This window comes from Dipodomys ordii, unplaced genomic scaffold, assembly GCF_000151885.1.
Source record: "Dipodomys ordii isolate 6190 unplaced genomic scaffold, Dord_2.0 Scaffold2, whole genome shotgun sequence".
Taxonomy (NCBI): domain Eukaryota; kingdom Metazoa; phylum Chordata; class Mammalia; order Rodentia; family Heteromyidae; genus Dipodomys; species Dipodomys ordii.
In genome coordinates, this window is record NW_012267218.1 from 30280775 (window position 1) to 30299112 (window position 18338).

At 35.8% G+C, this 18338-nt stretch overlaps 1 protein-coding gene across 6 annotated transcripts in view; it reads right to left on the reverse strand.

Annotated features, from left to right (window-relative positions):
* Fut8 (fucosyltransferase 8 (alpha (1,6) fucosyltransferase)) overlaps positions 1 to 18338 on the reverse strand; it is a 154032-nt gene that overhangs the window by 96288 nt on the left and 39406 nt on the right. For 5 of the 6 annotated variants that reach the window (XM_013016784.1, XM_013016776.1, XM_013016791.1 and 2 more), the window contains 2 exons: positions 11221 to 11315; positions 912 to 1375 (listed from right to left, as the gene is read on the reverse strand). In XM_013016784.1, the coding sequence (XP_012872238.1) occupies positions 912 to 1114 (203 nt within the window). In that variant the 5' untranslated portion in view covers positions 1115 to 1375; positions 11221 to 11315. The remainder of the gene's footprint in view (positions 1 to 911; positions 1376 to 11220; positions 11316 to 18338) is intronic. The other variant, XM_013016803.1, reaches the window with a different exon arrangement.

The following is an 18338-nucleotide window of genomic DNA, read 5'->3' on the forward strand; positions in this document are numbered from 1 at the left end:
CATACCTCAACACACACCCCCAAAGAAAGAAAGGAGGGAGGGAGGGAGAGAGAAGAGAAAAAGAAAAGAAGGAAGGAAGAAAGGAAGGAAGGAAAGGAGGGAGGGAGGAAGAGAGGGAAAGAAGGAGGGATAGTGTCAGACTAACTCAATTTTCCAAAACTTGTGTTTGTTATAGTCCATATAAAAAGAATTTTCACTATGTGCTACTTTAACCCATATAATGTCGGGATTAATATATCAAAATTATCAATTAAATACAAGTACATAGGTTAGAAGGTACTGTTTTCTTATTAAGATTCATATGCAAAATAAGATTTGCTACTCTGAAAACATTCACTAGAGTATATAGAGGTTATCAATGATTAAAAGAAAAATCCTACCACAATATTTAAATTTCTGCCAACACATCAATTTTTAGAAAATATTAAGAATACTTCAATAGTTAAACTGAAAAAATAAAACAATGAACTTTTTTCTTTTTTCGGTCGTGGGGCTTGAACTCTGGGCCTGGGCGCTGTGCCTCAGCTCTTCAGCTCAAGGCTAGTGCTCTACCACTTGAGCCACAGTGCTACTTCAGGTTTTCTGGTAGTTAATTGGAGATGAGAGTCTCATGGACTTTCCTGCCTGGGCTGGCTTTAAACCGTGATCCTCAGATCTCAGCCACCTGAGTAGCTGGGATTACAGGTGTGAGCCACCAGTGCCCCGAACAATGCACTTAAAAAAAATAATAAAAAAAACATGAAACATGTCATGCATTTTCATGCCATCCCAAAACAGGGGCCATGCTAGTCTTATATTATTCAAATTTTAATATATGTGATGCTGAAGCAAGCACTCAAAGAACTTTTTTATCCCTGAAAAAAAAAAAGTACAATACATTATCATTCTTCCTTCAATAGTTTCGAACCTACCGGAGGGATTCAGCCATCCGCCTTAAGTCTTCATTCTGTTGTTTTAAGCGTTCAAGCTTTGCCAGAATCTTGGACAGTTCTCGGCTAGAGTGGTCAGGGTGGTCATTATCTCGAACCAAATGACCACCTATATAAAATAACAAGGTCCCCCATGCAAAAAGAATGAGCATAATCCAACGCCAGGAACCAGTCCATGGCCGCATTTTCAGACTTTCAACTCAATCTCCTGGCTTCCTGGAGCTCAAAGAATTGAAAACATTGTAACTTTGTTTCTAGTCAGTATACAGGTAAGACTTCTGTTTCTTCAACACATGATCAGGTAAGACTTCTGTTGCTTCAATACATGATGCTTCCACACATTAGTCTCTCCGGTGATCCGGTGATCCTGTGTGGATCTTTCAAAGATCTTCCTGGAGATTTAAGTATGAAGCTTTAACTGTTCTTTGTTCCATGGGTTCTACATGCTGTGAAAAGAGTAAGAAATGTATTTAAATATTTAGGATATCCAAGACAGCACATACTGAAACATAGGGAGTGTTGACCGGCCAACAGTCAAAAGCTCACCGTCCCCTCTTCTCTGCCCTCCCCAAACTTTCTTTGCTTGCTCAATAGTGTAGTGGAATACCACTATATAAAAGGGCTTACAGTCATGCCTTTTTGGTCAGAGGGAACAGAAGTCCCTGAATTTTGGCAGAAACTCCAAAATTATTGTAAGCACAGAAAAGCTATGATTTGGACACAGGATTAAGTAGTGTGTGATTCAATCTATACTGAAGACAAATCAAACTTCTTTGAAGATAATAAAATTGAATAAACAATTAAAAAGTAAAAGCTTTAAATATGCATAACACATCAAACACAAACATTAAGGCTCATATCTTATTATGACAAGATACGTAGTGTTGAAAAATTCTATCATACCATAGACTACACCCATATATATGCTATTTTATTCTAGGATATTAAGATATCTGTAAGATAACTAATTTTATGTTTTCCTTCATAGCAAAAATAACAACGAAGATAAACAAAAGATGTTTTTCTAAAACAGAACATGAATCTCAAAGATTAATAAATGTTCTGAAATGTTTTATTTGGAACTATAACTTATTATTAGCACTCAAAGCCAAAAACATATAACTTGTGTAGTAACAAAAGTTTGCAGAAATAGGGCTGGGAAGTTGGCTCAGTGGTACAGTGCTTGCCTTGCATGCATGAGGCCCTGGGTTCCATTCCTCAGCACCACATAAGCAGAAAAAAGCCAGAAGGGGCACTGTGGCTCAAGTGGTAGAGCGCTCGCCTTGAGCTGGAGAGTTGAGGGACAGTGCCCAAAGTTCAACCCCCACGACTAACAACAAAAAAAAAGTTTGCAGAAATATAAATTTTATTATATAAGTACTTGGATTTTTGCTCTATTACACACCAATATTAAAACAATGGAAGTTGCAAAAGCTGAGAAAAGTATAATAGGAACAAATATGCCCACTTTCCTAATTAACAGAGTCATTTTAATTCTGGTTTTGGAGAGATTTCCCAAAATTTTACTGTTTTTAGCCAATATATTTTTAAAATGGGATCAAAACTGAGTCAAAACTGAAAATTGGGTAACTTTTTATGGTGTTTTCTTAAAATAATTTAAAGAACAAGTATGACATTCTTTTCCTTATCTACTCATCACAGTAAATGTCTGCTTACTTGGATTATTCTTTGTTTGAACTATGACTTCTAAAGTATAAATATAATTTGTACTCATTTTGTTCACTGAGCAGTTAATAGATACTAATGATAACTATGAATAAGTGGCTCAGTGAGTGAGTGAGGGAATGACAGGTGCCATATATGACAGGCAAAGTAAGTCATATATCATAATATTATGAGATTTTTTTCACTGTATTTTTCTTTTTTAAATGTCATTTTATTGCAAAGGTGATACACAGAGGGATTAATTACATAAGTAAGTTAATGAGTACATTTCTTGTCAAACAATGTTACCCCTTCCCTCATTTTCTCCCCCTTTCCCTCAACCCCCCAACTCCCCTCCCCGCCCAAGCTGTAAAGTTCATTTCTAACATAGTGTCTAGTGAGTGTTGATGTTGCATTGGTTCATCCTTTATCCTATTGTTCCTGTGATTCCCCTTCCTTCCCCCAAATCAGATAAATTTATTGTATTATGACTTATTTCTATGCCAGATATGACATACAGAGTAAGTATATATCATAGTAGTATGTAGCAAATATGAATGTAGACATGAGTACTAATTTAAGTAAAATAGATTTACTAATGTCATTCTGTATCTTAAAATATACATAGAAACATACAGTGCCCAGTGTCTGAGTTCAAAACAAACAGAAATTAACAACAAAAACATTGGAAATGGAGTTGTGTTCAAGTGATAGAGCAACAGCCTGCATGAAAAAGCCAAGCAAGGGCTGGGAAGGTGGCTCAGTGGAAGAGCGCTTGCCTCGCATGCATGAGGCCCTAGGTTGGATTCCTCAGCACCACATAAGCAGAAAATAGCCAGAAGTGGCGCTGTGGCTCAAGCAGTGGAGTGCTACAGGCCCAGAGTTCAGCCCCCACAACCGACCAAAAAAAAAAAAACAAGCAAGAGTATCAATTCCTGAGTTCAAGCAATGTGCACACTCTACAAAAATATATCCAAAAATAAAAAGTTTATATGAATGTACATTTTCAATTAACTTGGATCAATACCTATAAGGGGGATGTTTATAATGTTTATAAGATGTTTGTAAAAAAAAATAAACTGTATTCCAAAGTGGCTACACAATTATGAATTGTCATCAGCAATGAAGACAATTCCTACTCTTCTAGAATCTATCTCAGTTTTTCATATTGTCAGCTTTTTCAAAGGAAATTCTAATAGTTTAATAATACAACCATTTGTCTAAAAACAAATGACATAAAGCGTCTTTTTATGTGTTCCTCTGTCCTCCATATATCTCATTGATCATGTCTAGTAATACCTAAGACCTTTTGGGTTTTGTTTTTTGGGGGTTTTGTAGGGGGGAGGGGGTTGCCAGTCCTAGGGCTTGAATTCAGGGCCTGGCTGCTGTCCCTAAGCTTTTTTAGCTTGATGATAGTGCTCTTCTGCTTGGAGCCATTGCTCTACTCCCAGCTTTTTGGTGGTTATTTGGAGATAAAAATCTCACAGATCTGGCTCTTTTTTCTAGCTCTTTTCTAGCTCTTTTCTTTCTTTCCCAGCTCTCTCTTTCCCAGCTCTCTTTCCCAGCTCTCTTCTAGCTCTCTCTCTCTCTCTTTCCCAGGCCTTTCTCCACTGTGTGGAGGACCAAGATGGCCTGGTGCCAGCAGGAACGATGAATAAACCTACCCCTTTACCTGAATTAAAAAAAAAAAAAATCTAACGGATCGGATCTCAGCCTCCTCAGCTAAGATTACAGGCAAGAGCCACAAATCCCTGGCTGATCTTTTTAAATGAACTATTTATATTGATAGTTTGTTTTCTTATTTTTTAGAATTAAAAAAATTATATATCTTAGTATAAGTCTTTTCTAAGATACATGGTTTTCAAACATTTCCCAACCTGCAGCCTGTCTGTTGCTATGGTTTGAATAAGTGTCCCCAAAGGCCTGTGTGTGAAAGGCTTGGTTCCTAGCATAGTTGTGGAAAGAAGTAGAACCATTAAGATGTAAGGTTACCCCTCCATCCCCCAGAATGGCATCCCCTAGAACCTTGATCTCCAATTAACTATCAAAATGCCTGAATTGGAGCTGTGGCTTAAGTGGTAGAGCACCAGCCTAGAGCAAAAATCTAAGAGTCAGTGCCCAGGACTTGAATTCAAGTCCTTGTACAGGCACAAAACAAATAAAAAATTAAAAACAAAAGACATACAAAAGGAATCAAAGATCAAGAAATATGTACAAAGGACTATGTCATTCAAATACTCCTTTGATCTCAATTCATTTTAAAGGTAAGTACTATTACAAAAATATATTCAACTCTTTCTTTGTGCTCAGCCTCCTTACAAAAAACAAATTTATAAAATTAAGTATTTATTAATACAAAAAAAGATAAGAAAAGACTAGTTGAAATCAATTTCTAACCTATATAAAAGCACTTGGTGACACAACTAAAAATGTGGAAGGTGAAGGGAGAGAGAGAATAGAAGGAAATTTTCATAAAAACTCCTTCCAAAATTATAAAATTCAGTTTTCATCCCTTAGTCATCTATCAACTTTCATATTTCTTATCAACATGCTCATAGTACACGTACATGCCACACATCCTGAATACATGAGTACAAAATACTTTATTAGTTCACAGAAACAAGCTAATTATCTTATAAATTAATCTTCCTAGTTACAAGGTATAAACACTTAATCACATTTATGAGATTTCTATCAGAAGTATCTCATTTACCTTAATAGTTACACATAATAACACATCACATTGTGTTTACTGATGCAAGTTACTTATATTATTCAAATGAACTTAAAAATCTGGCCTTGCCACCTATACCTTTCAGCCCTGAATAAATTAATAATGCTAAAAAGTGGTACTATCAATATATTCAAATGAAATGTATATATTTATTGTTTTCTCTTATTCTATGTAAACAATGCATACGCATATACTCTTGCACACATGTATTATTTGACTGGCACCAGGACGCAGTAGAAAGAGTAAAACATTCATCTTAATCATGAGCTATAAAACATATCAACAGCTTACCAAACTATAAATAAGAATAATAGTCATACAAACTCACATAATTGTGAAGATCATAAGACAATATGTGTAAAAGTAATTTATAGCACTATAAAATAATTTATAAATACTAATATTAATTTTCCCTTGCTCATAAAAACCAAATATTCAAGCCTGCTGCCAGTTTCTAGAATATGCCAAGTTCTAACTCACTGTAAGGCTTTTGTTCTTGCTTTAATTTTCTACCACAACTGATTTCTTTGGCTTATTCTTATATTTCAGATCTCTACTTAAATATCACCACTTTTCAAAGGTGTATTGATTATGAAATGCTGGATACACGTGAGAAAAGCAATTCAAAATGACTTTTAAAAGAAATTTTACAATAGACAAAAAGTTTTTTAACATAATTATTTGATGCAATAGTAAAAAAAAAAGATATCTCTGGGGGGGAGGGGGGAGGCTGGGAAGGGATGTGAAGGGTAAACCAAAGAAGGAGGCTGCAATGCTTGGTAAGAAATGTACGCATTATCCTGCCCATGTAATTGTAAGTCCTCTGTACAGTATGTTCACAAATAAAATAAAATTAAATTTTAAAAAATATCTCTTTTAAGCTGGGGACTGGTGGCTCATGCCTATAATCCTAGCTACTCAGGAGGCTGAGACCTGAGGATCAGAGATCAAAGCCAGCCCAGGCAGGAAAGTCCATGAGACTCTTATCTCCAATTAACCACCAGAAAACTGGACTGGCACTGTAGACCAAAAGGTAGAGTGCTCGCCTTGAGCTGAAGAGCTGAGGGACAGCACCCAGGCCCAGAGTTCAAAACCCACAGCCAACAACAACAACAACAACAAAAAATCTTTTAATCTTTCTATTTTGTTATATTAGCATGTCATCTTTTGTCCTCAGGCTAGTATTGTTCATAGCATCACCTTAATTCCAGTTGTGCATAATTATCTGCAAAAGAATATGCATAATTATCTGCAAAGGAATAACTGTTCATCTCTTCCAGTCTTAATCATTTGAAGAAAGATACTGACACAAGTAGAGACATCCGGAACTTTTCTGTTGGAGAATGGGGTGGCTTAGAAAGGCAGGAGTATGATAATAAACAGTGAACAGTAAACAAAGCACATGTAATACGGAAATATTAAGCTTTTAATTTGTAAAGGAAACAATGGGCCCTAACATTGGGCAGCAGGCAAAATGAAGAAGGAAGAAAAAAGAAAGAAGAAAGGAAGAGAGAGGAAAGAGGAGGGAAGAGGGAAGAGGAAGGAGGGAGGAGGAGGAGGAAGAGGAGGAGGAGGAGGCAGCAGCAACCCACAGCATCACTCTTGGGCTTTAAGCAGAAAAGAAAAGCCTGGGTGAACTCTCCAGGCACACAAATTGGCACTCTGCAATGTGGATAACAAGCAATCTGCACAACAAGCACACAGTAGAGAAAGGGCCCCCATAGTTAAGTTTGCTCAATGGTAATGTGGAAAATCATTTTACAGGCAAGCTTTTTGGCCAGGGGAAGCAGAAGTGCCTGAATTTTGGCAGAAACCCAAGAATCAGCTCAGGAAACTGTGATTTGAACACAGATTCAGGGACACAGCTAAAAGTAGTGAGAACTGTGATTCAGGCTGCAATAGGAAGCAATGGGATATCCTGCAGGGAAGAGAGGTCAAATCTTTGTAAGAAGAGTGAGATAAGCTGGGTGTGACTACAGGTAGAAGGCAGGGATCTAGAACTCAGACCACAGTGGCCAAGGCATTCATCAGCACTCCGTACCTATGCCTCCAGCTCAGACTGCTTTGATTAGATCTCTTCATACAATCTCTGTGTTATAGAAATCTTTAGAAACACAACTGATGTTGCATTTCTACACAGGCAGAGTACCTGTTGTTGAAGACCTCTATAAGGAAACTATAATGCACTAAAGAAAGAAATTGTAGAAAATACTAGAAGACATAAAGACATCCTCTTCCCACCCCATGTTTACCAGTGAACAAAGCTAGTACTGTGGAAATGCTCATATTACCAAAAGGGATGAACAGATACAGTGCAATTCTCACCAAAATTTTAATGACATTCTTAAATAAACAGAAAAAGCAGAATCAGGCATAGTAATACATAGTAATACTCATGAGGCAAACAGATATAAGAAGGCAGAAGTCATTAGCAGCCAGGGAAGAGTAGACATAATCTCAAAGTCAAACTAAAGCAAAAAGGTTCAAATGGTAGAGTTTGACTAGGAAATACAGAGTGCTGAGGTCCTGAGTTCAAACCCAATTATCATCAAAAAAGATAGATAGAAAATAAGTTATCCCAAGGAAATACAAAAGATCCTCAGTCAAACCAATCCTGAACAAAAACAACAACACCAGAGATATCACATTGCTGGACTCCAAACTACACCACAGAGCCATAGTAACAAAAACAGCATGGTCAATTAGAACAAAAGCAAACACGTAGACAAAAGGAAAAGAATACAAGACCCAGAAATAAGCACAGGCAGCTACAGTGACCTAATTCTTAACAGACACTGAAAAACTAGATATCCACATGTAAAAGACTGAATCTACACCAACTCACAATGGATCAAAAACCCTTAAAAGAAATCTTTGCCAACTTTATACTTGACAAGGAATTGATGTCCAGAATATATAAAGAACTTATAAAAACATCAAAAGAGTAAATAATCCAATCAATAAATTAGCAAATAAACGAAACAAAAACTTTTTAAATGAAGAGATACAAATGAGCAATAGATACACTTTAAAAACTGCAATACCTTTAGCTATCAGAGAAATATAAATGAAAGCCACATTGAGATTCCATTTCACCCTAGTCAGAATGGCTAAAGTTAAGAAGATGGGAAGCAGGGAGTACTATCCTTTGATAGTATTGATGGAAATGTAAATTACTTCAGCTACTTTGGCAATCAGCATGGAAGTTCTTCAAAGAATTAAAAATAGAACTATCATATGCTCTAGCTATGCAACTTCTTGGCATGTAGTCAAAACAATCAAAATCAGCTTACTACAAAACTACATACACATATCACTGCCCTATTCACACTAGTTAGGTTATGAAATCACAATCAGCTTTTGTGCCTATTACCTAACAAATGGATTTTTTTTAAAGCAAACAATGGAGTTTAGTCATAAGGAAGAATTGACATTTTATCATTTGCAAGAAAATAGATTAAATTGGTTGGAAATCATCATTTAGGAAAAGTAAGCCAGTTTCACAAAGGTAAATTTCTTCATGTTTTTTTTTTTTCCAATATGTGGGATCTAAGAAAGAAAAGAATGTGTAGAGTAAAAGGGGACAGGTTGGGATGTGAAAGGAGAAAGAAAAGTGGAAGGAGGGGAGATAAGAGCCAAGGGGGCAAATATGATCAAGTACATACATATGAAAATTCCATAATGTAACCCTTGACTGTCAATGAATACATGGCTAATGAAAAAGTTCTTCCCACAGAATCTGTAGATCTAACCAGTCAAGTTTGAATCAGCCATCCCTTGTAAAATCAATGATTGACAAGTACAACAGGATTACCACAACTAGCTTTGCCTAGTCAGGATATATGCCTGAGAATAGACTCTTGAACAAAACTGGGACACTAAAAATAAGAAAGGAATGACTTGCAACTACCTATAAGAATACTATGTCATGTTAAAAAAAACAAACAAAAAAAAAAAAAAACCACTGATACTTCCCATTACTTTTTTTTTGGTACCAATTCTGGGGCTTGAACTCAGGGCCTAGGCACTGTCCTTGAGCTTTTATGCTCAAGGCTAGGACTCTACCACTTGAGCCATAGCTCCACCTCTGGCTTTGTGGTGGTTAATTGTGGATAAAGAGTCTTAGTGACTTTCCTACCTGGGTTGGCTTCACACTGCAATCCTCAGATCCCAGCCTTCTAAGTAGCTACGATTACAGGCATGAGCCACTGCACTGAGCACCCATTACTTTAAAACTTTTATTCACTACTTTTATTCTAACTATACTAAATATACTAGTAATATTTATTATTCTAAATATTATAATATTCTAAATACTATAATTTTCCACAAAGGCTTTTAAACTCTATCACTAAGTATGACAATTCACTGTTTATCCTATTGTTCAATTTTTTGAAGGATTAAAGCCTATTCTTTACTCCTAAAACAGCATTATCCCACTTCCTACACAAATTTAAGTTTTAATGTCTCCTCGAGGAAAAAAAAAATAGGACACCATACTTTATATAAAATTTGACATTTAGATGCCAAGAGTCAACTCTTGCTATCACTTTGGAATAAACCTTTATCAAAAATTAATTTACTTGGAAAATCTTATTCTGGCCATGTTTGTTGATCTTATAGCAAGAAACAGCTAATTTTTCCTAACTCACAGTGAAAACCAGCATATTATATTTCATATTACTGGATTAAATATTATTTATCTGATTTGTAAGCTACTTAACCAAAAGCAGCATGGTGGCTAAGGAGAAAATGCTATCGAATTTACCTTAAGAAATGTGAAAGTACTGTTGTAAATAAAGTACTGTATCCAAACTTAACAAGGATATCAGAATAGCCAGGTCCAGGAAAATCTCTATCAATGGTATCTTCATTTTTCACACATGTAAATTTTACTATTATTTCTATACTTGTAATGTATTATGTACAAGAGACATATCTGAATACTTTATACAGTAAACAGATGATGAACCTTTATAAAATTAGGAACTAGGTGAGGCTAGGAAGGTAGCTCAGCAGTAGAGTGCATGCCTTGGAAGCCGGAAGTGGCGCTGTGGCTCCAGTGGTAGAGCACTAGCCTTGAGCTCAAGAGCTGAGGAACAGCGCCCAGACCCAGAGTTCAGGCCCCATGACCGGCAAAAAAAAAAAAAAAAATTAGGAACTAGATTAACATCATAAGGAACTACTAATACTTTTACTACTTAGCATTAGAATTGAGTGAATTTTCTTAGAAAGATGAGGAATTAGGTAAGATTTCTGGGAAATTATTTGGAGCTATTGACCAAAAAAAAGGGAAAAACTAGTAATTACAAAACTATATAAATCCTCTAGAAAAAAATTTACCTGCAAATAAGTGATTAAATAAGAATGAATGATGGATGCTTGTGAAAGACAGAAAGTACTATAAAAGTTCCACTCTCAATTTATAAAACACATATTTCTAAAATACTACATGCATGAAATCCCGAAAGAAATCTAACACTTAATAAATTCTAACTAAACAATTAACAAAACATTGAATTATGTCAGGTTATAATTATGACAAACATGAAAGAAAAAATTGCTTTTTAAAGTATGTAGTTATATCAGGTGGCTTATATAAAGTCTATATATTTGGGTCTATGTCTATGGCCTAACACATAGAGCACATAGATTACCATTTCAAAATGTATCACTTTGTTTGTGAGATAAGTCTCAAAATGAATTTGAAAAAAAAAATCACCACATCGTGTCTAGAGCTGAAATAATGTAGTCTGAGCAGATACCACTGAGAAACAGTTATATTTCATCAATAAATACTACACAGTATTTCTGGGTGAGAAGAAATCACCTAAAGAAATGATACTGATTTATTAACAAGGTTATGTCAATATTCACTAAAATATGGCTTACCTTTCTTCCCCTAGAACATAGAAGTTGATTAAAAAACCATGTAGTATTTCCAGAAAATGGTATTATTGCTTGATTCTGGGTCATGTAAATTATAACTGTTCAAAATGAGATAAAAAAAAACTGTTAATCATCTAGAAATATACATTTTGTTTGTGGTTAACATGAAACATTATCTCACATAAAGTCATTCAAATAAGATATTTCTGAGCTTGACTCTTCAGAGACAGCTCCTTTGAAAGACTAAAGAAATAGTCAAAAATATTTAAACAATCCTGATCGGTTTAGTTAAAAAAATTAAATTTAGTCATTATCCTACATTAATTTTCCTCCAAAAAAAGAACATGAAGGTTTAAAAAGGAAGTGGGAGGAGTAAACAGAAATATTCAAATAGGCTTCAAGGACAAAAAGCATGTCCCACTCAAGAACGTATTTACAGTTCCTCATCTAGAATTCAACTAACATCCAACTGCAGCAATCAGCCAAGCTTGACAAATTAAAATAACAGTAATTTTGACAGATTATCTTCTATAAATATTCAAATATGGATGTTTGTGTGCATGCAGGGGTCTCCACATGCCAATCAAAATGCTTTGTTTAGGATTCTAAAATTGAGTCTTTTTTTTCACCCTTCAGTAAGAATTCCCTGAATCCTTAACTTTCATGTTAGCTCTCAGCCCAGTTGATTGAGATAAACGATTTCTCTATCCACAGCCTGAATTAAAAATTTAAGGATAACACTAAATAAGCATCAACAACCAAAAGGAAAGTACCTGGAATCTTTCGTTTGTAAAAACAAAGAAAAAGATCTAGGAAAGGGGAAGGGTTGTGAGGATCAGGAAGGATAGCAACTGAATAATAGATTAACTTTATTCATGTGATTAGGTACACCTTGGTAGTGTAAAAATTCAGATATAAAGAGCAATTAACACATTCATAAATTGGATTCTATTCAAAGTTCCATTAAGAAAGATTGCTATTTATTCTGCTCAGGGCAAAACCCTATGTTTTCATAATTTTAGGTATATGAAACTTGTTAAAAGTGAGGAAATGCAATCAGTAGGAAATTCAAACTGAATATATTTTTGAAACACATAGCTAGTCTCATTATCAAGAATAATTAATAATAGGAGCAATAATGACTTTGAAGAAAACAAGTAATCAGATGCATTTGCTCTTTCATCCTATCCCCCATTAGTTTCCCTTAAACATACATACTGAAAAGCTGCATACCTTCCAGAAAAACTACAAGACAAGCCTCTGCATCCAGAGCACTGTGGGGGAAAAAAACATATTCAGAGATATATGCCCCACTGGTAAATTGTCCAGAATATTTCTAGACAGTTAAGGCAGGCTTGCAAGAAATGGTAATAATGGGGCTGGGAAGGTGGCTCAGTGGTAGAGCGCTTGCCTTGCATGCCTGAGGTCCTGGGTTCGATTCCTCAGCACCACATAAGCAAAAAGAAAAAAGCCAGGAGTGGCGCTGTGGCTCAAGTGGTAGAGCGCTAGCCTTGAGCTGAGGGACAGCGCCCAGGCCCAGAGTTCAGGCCCCACGACCGGACCCAAAAAAAAAAAAAAAAGAAATGGCAATAATATGATCACTTCCTCAACCTTCAAAACCCAGACTCAACAGAAGATCTAAGCCAAACTAGTGGGTCTCAAACCAGAGAAGAGAGGAAAGTATGGTTTAAAGATGAAGGAACTCATGCTCACTCTCGGAGCATAGTGAATCAGAATGAAGCAATTTTACAAGCTCCCCCAAGTGATTCCTATGCTTGTTACCATATGAGATGCTCTGTGAGAAAGAGAATATTATAATGACAGAGAAGGCATACTCTGTTCCATGAACGGTTCCCATTGAAGGCCAAGGTTGAACCTCTGGCTATTAGTGTTATTCCTACCATTCTTTTTTACGTTGTTTTATTTTTTATTTTTTTGTGCCAGTACTGGGGCACTCAGGGGCTTGCATTGTCACTTTGATTTTCTGTTCAAGGCTGCATTCTTAACACTTGAGCCACACAGCCACATCTAGCTTCACTTCTCACTGATAACTGAGTTTCACAGACTTTTCTGCTGGCTTACAACTTAGATCCTTAGATCTCAGCTATTGAATAGCTAGGATTACAGGTGTAAACCACACTTGTTTTTGTTCTTTTTTTTGGGGGGGGGGGTGTTGGATTTTTTAAGTTTTAAGTTAGGGCTCTTAAAAAATAGAACTCCTCAAGTGCCAAAGAATCAGTATCCAATGATTAAATCTCACATTCCAAGAAAAACTATAACAGCTATTTCAGAGATTACCTTTTAGGCCCTGTTCTCATGCTCACAAGTCCCATTAACTACAAAACAATAATGAATCAATCACATAGTAAGTGACATTAACACATAGACAATGGTGTGGTCCCTTAAGTTTATAATGTCTAGTAACCTCATACCTTGTTTACATATACTTCATGAGCTTCACACAATGACAACATCATTTAACAATACATTTCCAAAATCTAGTCCCACCCCTAAGTGATTATATATCTGTTGTAAAATGAATAGCAACTGGCTTCCTTCCAAACCTCAGCATGATTATGATTTTGGTCCTAACAGTTAGGAAAGAGACCCAGAGACTAAACTTTTGTTTCTCAAGTCCAAATTTCCCCTTTAATACTCATCCCTAAAAATATAACTCTGAAAACTATTTTTCTCTTTTATCAGAAAACTTGCTCATACTTTTAATAAAGGTCACCAGAGATATGAGGTTGTTTTTGTTTTTGTGTCAGCAGTACCCTAGTCTAGGCCCTCAACTCCAACAGTAGCAGTTAGTGGAAGTCACCAGCTATTTCTAACATCCCCCAAAACAACACCCTTCAGAAATACCAGCAGCAGCTGGTATGGTGGCTGCTTCCTACAATTCCCCACCCCTTTTGCATTTTTAACCCTTCTCACATCTGCAAATACATTCTGTATATTAAATTTTCTTGTCTGAACTATCTAGTATGGATTATTTTCCTGACCTTATCTTAATTAATCTATCATAACTTGGTGGACTAATATCAATATAATCTTGATCACTTTAGAAACTTTTCCCAAAACAGATAATCCAAGAAAAAATACTTACTGCCTCTCCCTAAAAAGAGGTACCCGATTTGAAATATATAGAAGTATATTTGAGGGGCCGGGAAGGTGGCTCAGTGGTAGAGTGCTTGCCTTGCAGGCATGAGGCCCTGGGTTCGATTCCCCAGCACCACATAAACAAAAAGAAAAAAAAAGCCGGAGGTGGCGCTGTAGCTCAAGTGGTAGAGCACTACCCTTGAGCTGAAGAGCTGAGGGACAGCACCCAGGCCCAGAGTTCAGGCCCCACAACCGGATCCCCGCCCCCCCAAAAAGAAATATATTTGATAAAGAAGAAAGAGGAAACACAACCTCAGAAAGCCACATAGTGAAACAAATATCATAGTAGAAACCCTCAAAAATATGAAGGCCAATAAAAAATCTGAAACAAATACAAGTTTTCTTCTTTAAATAAAAAAAAAACACAGAATGTTAGAAGTAGAAGGAATTTTGCATTTCTTCCTCTGACATCAGTTTTGTTAATGAAGTTTTCTATCTAGCTTGGATTATAGTACTTTAAGGAAGCTGCTAAGAAATTAGAAAGAGTCCTAATAAGATAAAAATGATGAAAGGGAAAAGGAAACAGTATTCCTGAAGAAAGGTTCAAGGAGTCAAACTTTTTAGTCTAGTTTACTGAAAACTCCAGACAAATATATTATTTGTCATTCAGTTTAAGAATCCTGACCAGCTGCACTTTATCACTGCAGAAGGAAAACAAAGTAGATGAAGACATGAAATGGAGCCTCTTAGCTTAGCAACTCCTTCAAATCATTAAAGTGATGGTTCTGTATATAGGCCCACTGTATATAAGCACGACTTAGGATAATTTTGCCTATACAAAAAAATTATAATGATAATCGTAATCAAGAAAAGACTTGATTTAGCTGATGTGATAGTGCAATGTATTTTTTTAAATCAAAAGATATTCAAGTGTTTAAAATACACTGAGCAGAGGAGCTAAGAATCACTTAGAACCAGCCACATTCAGATTACTAGAGAAATTTGTTAGCAAAACTACTGAAAAAGAATCTATCTGTTAACCTATGTATAAGTAATCATTAGGCACATTAAAGTCTGAATAACATTGTTCAATTTAAAACAGATGTGAGGACAGACAAGGGAGAAAAGGAGAAAGGAATTAAACACCAATCTAAAAGTAATTTTTTAATTAAATTTTCTGAAATTTTAAATACAAAAGGGGTTGTACTCACTCTGTCAGAGTTCACTGAAAATACTATAATAACAAATAATAATTACTGGGTATATTTTACAAATAAATATAGTCTTCATAATCCCCATTTACAGCTCAGGCAAAAATGAGGTATTAAATAATTTGTTCCAAGTCACACTCTTAGTTAAGTGAACAAACCTGAGGTGTTAACTCAGATAGTCTATTTGAAAAACTATATTCTTCGCCATACAGCAATACAATGTTTTCTAATAATCTTCTAAAAAATTCTGTAATCATTGAAGAGAAAAATAATTATTGGTAATAAAACTTCTGTTATGGTTAAAAGAAATTACTGTGCTCTTCTCCAGTTTAAAAAAAACTATTATAAAATAAAGTGATATCTACCTATGTACAATGGAATTTTACACAGCCATTAGAAATAATATTATTATGTATTTGCAAGGAAATGGATGGTCCTAGAACAAATCATGTTTGGTGAGGTGAAGCAAGCTCAGAGAGACAAACGGTGCATGTTTTCTCTCATATGTGGAAGCTGAATGCTAAATTATACAGGACTCTAGGCATTCACATACCATGAGACCAAAGGAGGATAACTCTTAGGAGAAAAATACAAAGGCTCAATGCCGATGTGCCTCTGATCATACAAAATAATATTTATCGAAATGGAAACAAGGTTTTTTTCTTTGTTGCTGGTTTTGTTTGCTTTTGGGTTTTTTATTTGGTATTGTTTGTTCCTTTGAATGTCTTTGGAAGTATAAGAGGAGGCACAGAAATGGAGGGACAAAGGGTAAAGAAATGCAGCAGTGGTACTCACTAAACACTATGATGAAAATGAGCTCTACAACTTATGGGTGGAGATGGGAGGGAAAAACTGGCAAAGAGCAAGGGAAAAGGTGACATTGTCCTAAAAGAAATGTACTCTTTACCTGACTTACATAAGTATAACTCCTCTGGCACATCATCTTTATAATCACAATTTAAAATTTTTAAGTAATATCATTTTATAACACTGTTAAGGGTCTGTGGCCAATAAAGCAGGAATATACAGGAAAGGACAGAAACTCAGGTTGTTATAACTTCAATATAAGTCCTTATGTTGGAATGTGTGACAAATATAAATATACCAATATTTATTACACAAGAGACTACCTCACAGAAGCAAAAATGAATTTTATAATAACTACTTTCATTAGCTATATTTGAGAAGTAACTTAAAACCCATATTAAGAGACACATTCTCCCTAGTATCTCTTAAATTCATTCCTATTACTACTTCTACTACCACAATGTTAACCATCATCACCACTTCCAATTATTTCTTACAATGAAAGTGGCATAAGCTTGGTCTGACGTTTCTCCTCTTCTGTACTTCACCACTCCCAACTTCTAAAAATGTTCCCTTTCTTTCCTTTTGTCATTACAGAAACTAAAAATCTAGTTCTGATAGGACTCAAATGCTACTACTAAAAGTGCTGAGGAAGATTTTTCATTTTTTTTCTTTTTTTTTGGGGTGGGGGGGTGGGGGGGAGGGTCCAGTTATGGGGCCTGAACTCTGAGCCTGGGAGCTGTCCCTCAGCTCTTCAGCTCAAGGCTAGCGCTCTACCACTTGAGCCATAGCGCCACTTCTGGCTTTTTTCTTTTTTGCTTATGTGGTGCTGAGGAATCAAACCCAGGGCCTCATGCATGCAAGGCAAGCGCTCCACCACTGAGCCACCTTCCCAGCCCCCTGAGGAAGATTTTTAAAGGACAGATCAGATACACACTGTCAACAAAAAGTCTACAGAAAGTTTTAATAATTCATGTGAATTCTAAATAGTATGGCACAATGGTCCATGTTCTCAGATATAAATAATACATCATGTATTGACAAACAGACTAAGTTTAAAACATGTAAAATGTTATCTTTTTTTTTTTTCAGTCGTGGGGCTTGAACTCTGGGCCTGAGCACTGTCCCTCAGCTCTTCAGCTCAAGGCTAGTGGTTTATTGGAGTTAAGAGTTTCACAGACTTTCTGCCGGGGGTGGCTTTGAACCACGATCCTCAGATCTCAGCTTCCTGAGTAGCTAGGATTACAGGCGTGAGCCACCGGCACCCAGCATTATCTTGTATTTAAAGCAGAGAATTATTAAGATATTTTCATTTCATTCAGTGTAAGCATACTCCTAAGAGAACTATACAGTACAGCTTTCATTAACAATGACAAAGTCCTGATAACCCAATTTCAGAATGAAACAGAACAACAGATATTAGAAAGAGTCATTTAACCCATAAATAATTTATTTAAATAGATACTGAAATCAAAACAATTTGGGAAGTAAAGATACCAATCAAAAACTCAACAACATGTAGTCTTCTAAGACCTAAGTTTAAAATTATGATTTGAAGCAACTGTAAGAATAATATAAGAGGGAAAGTCCACACCACACCAAATACTGTGAAGATATAACTTGATTTCCTATGCCCCACCAAAAAAAAAGCGGGGCAGGGGGAGTAAGATAAAGACTTCCCAGTAAGTCAAAAAATAAAATAAAACCCAAAAGAAGAATGTTCTTAATGTACAAAGTGACAGTCAAACACACACACACACACACACACACACACACAGAGAGAGAGAGAGGCAGAGTATTAGAGTATTACTGGTATGACTCTTTCATTATTTGCTTAACTAACATGACTAATAAAATAGCCCAGACCAAAATGCTTTCAAAACTTCCATCAGCTTTTAATGATTCATGTTCTGCAAATTATTTGTAGGGTTTTTTTTTCCTGCTAGTTAGTACAAGTAATACTTCTTCCCCTTCTCTTTCTAGCTTAACTAATAACATGTTCTC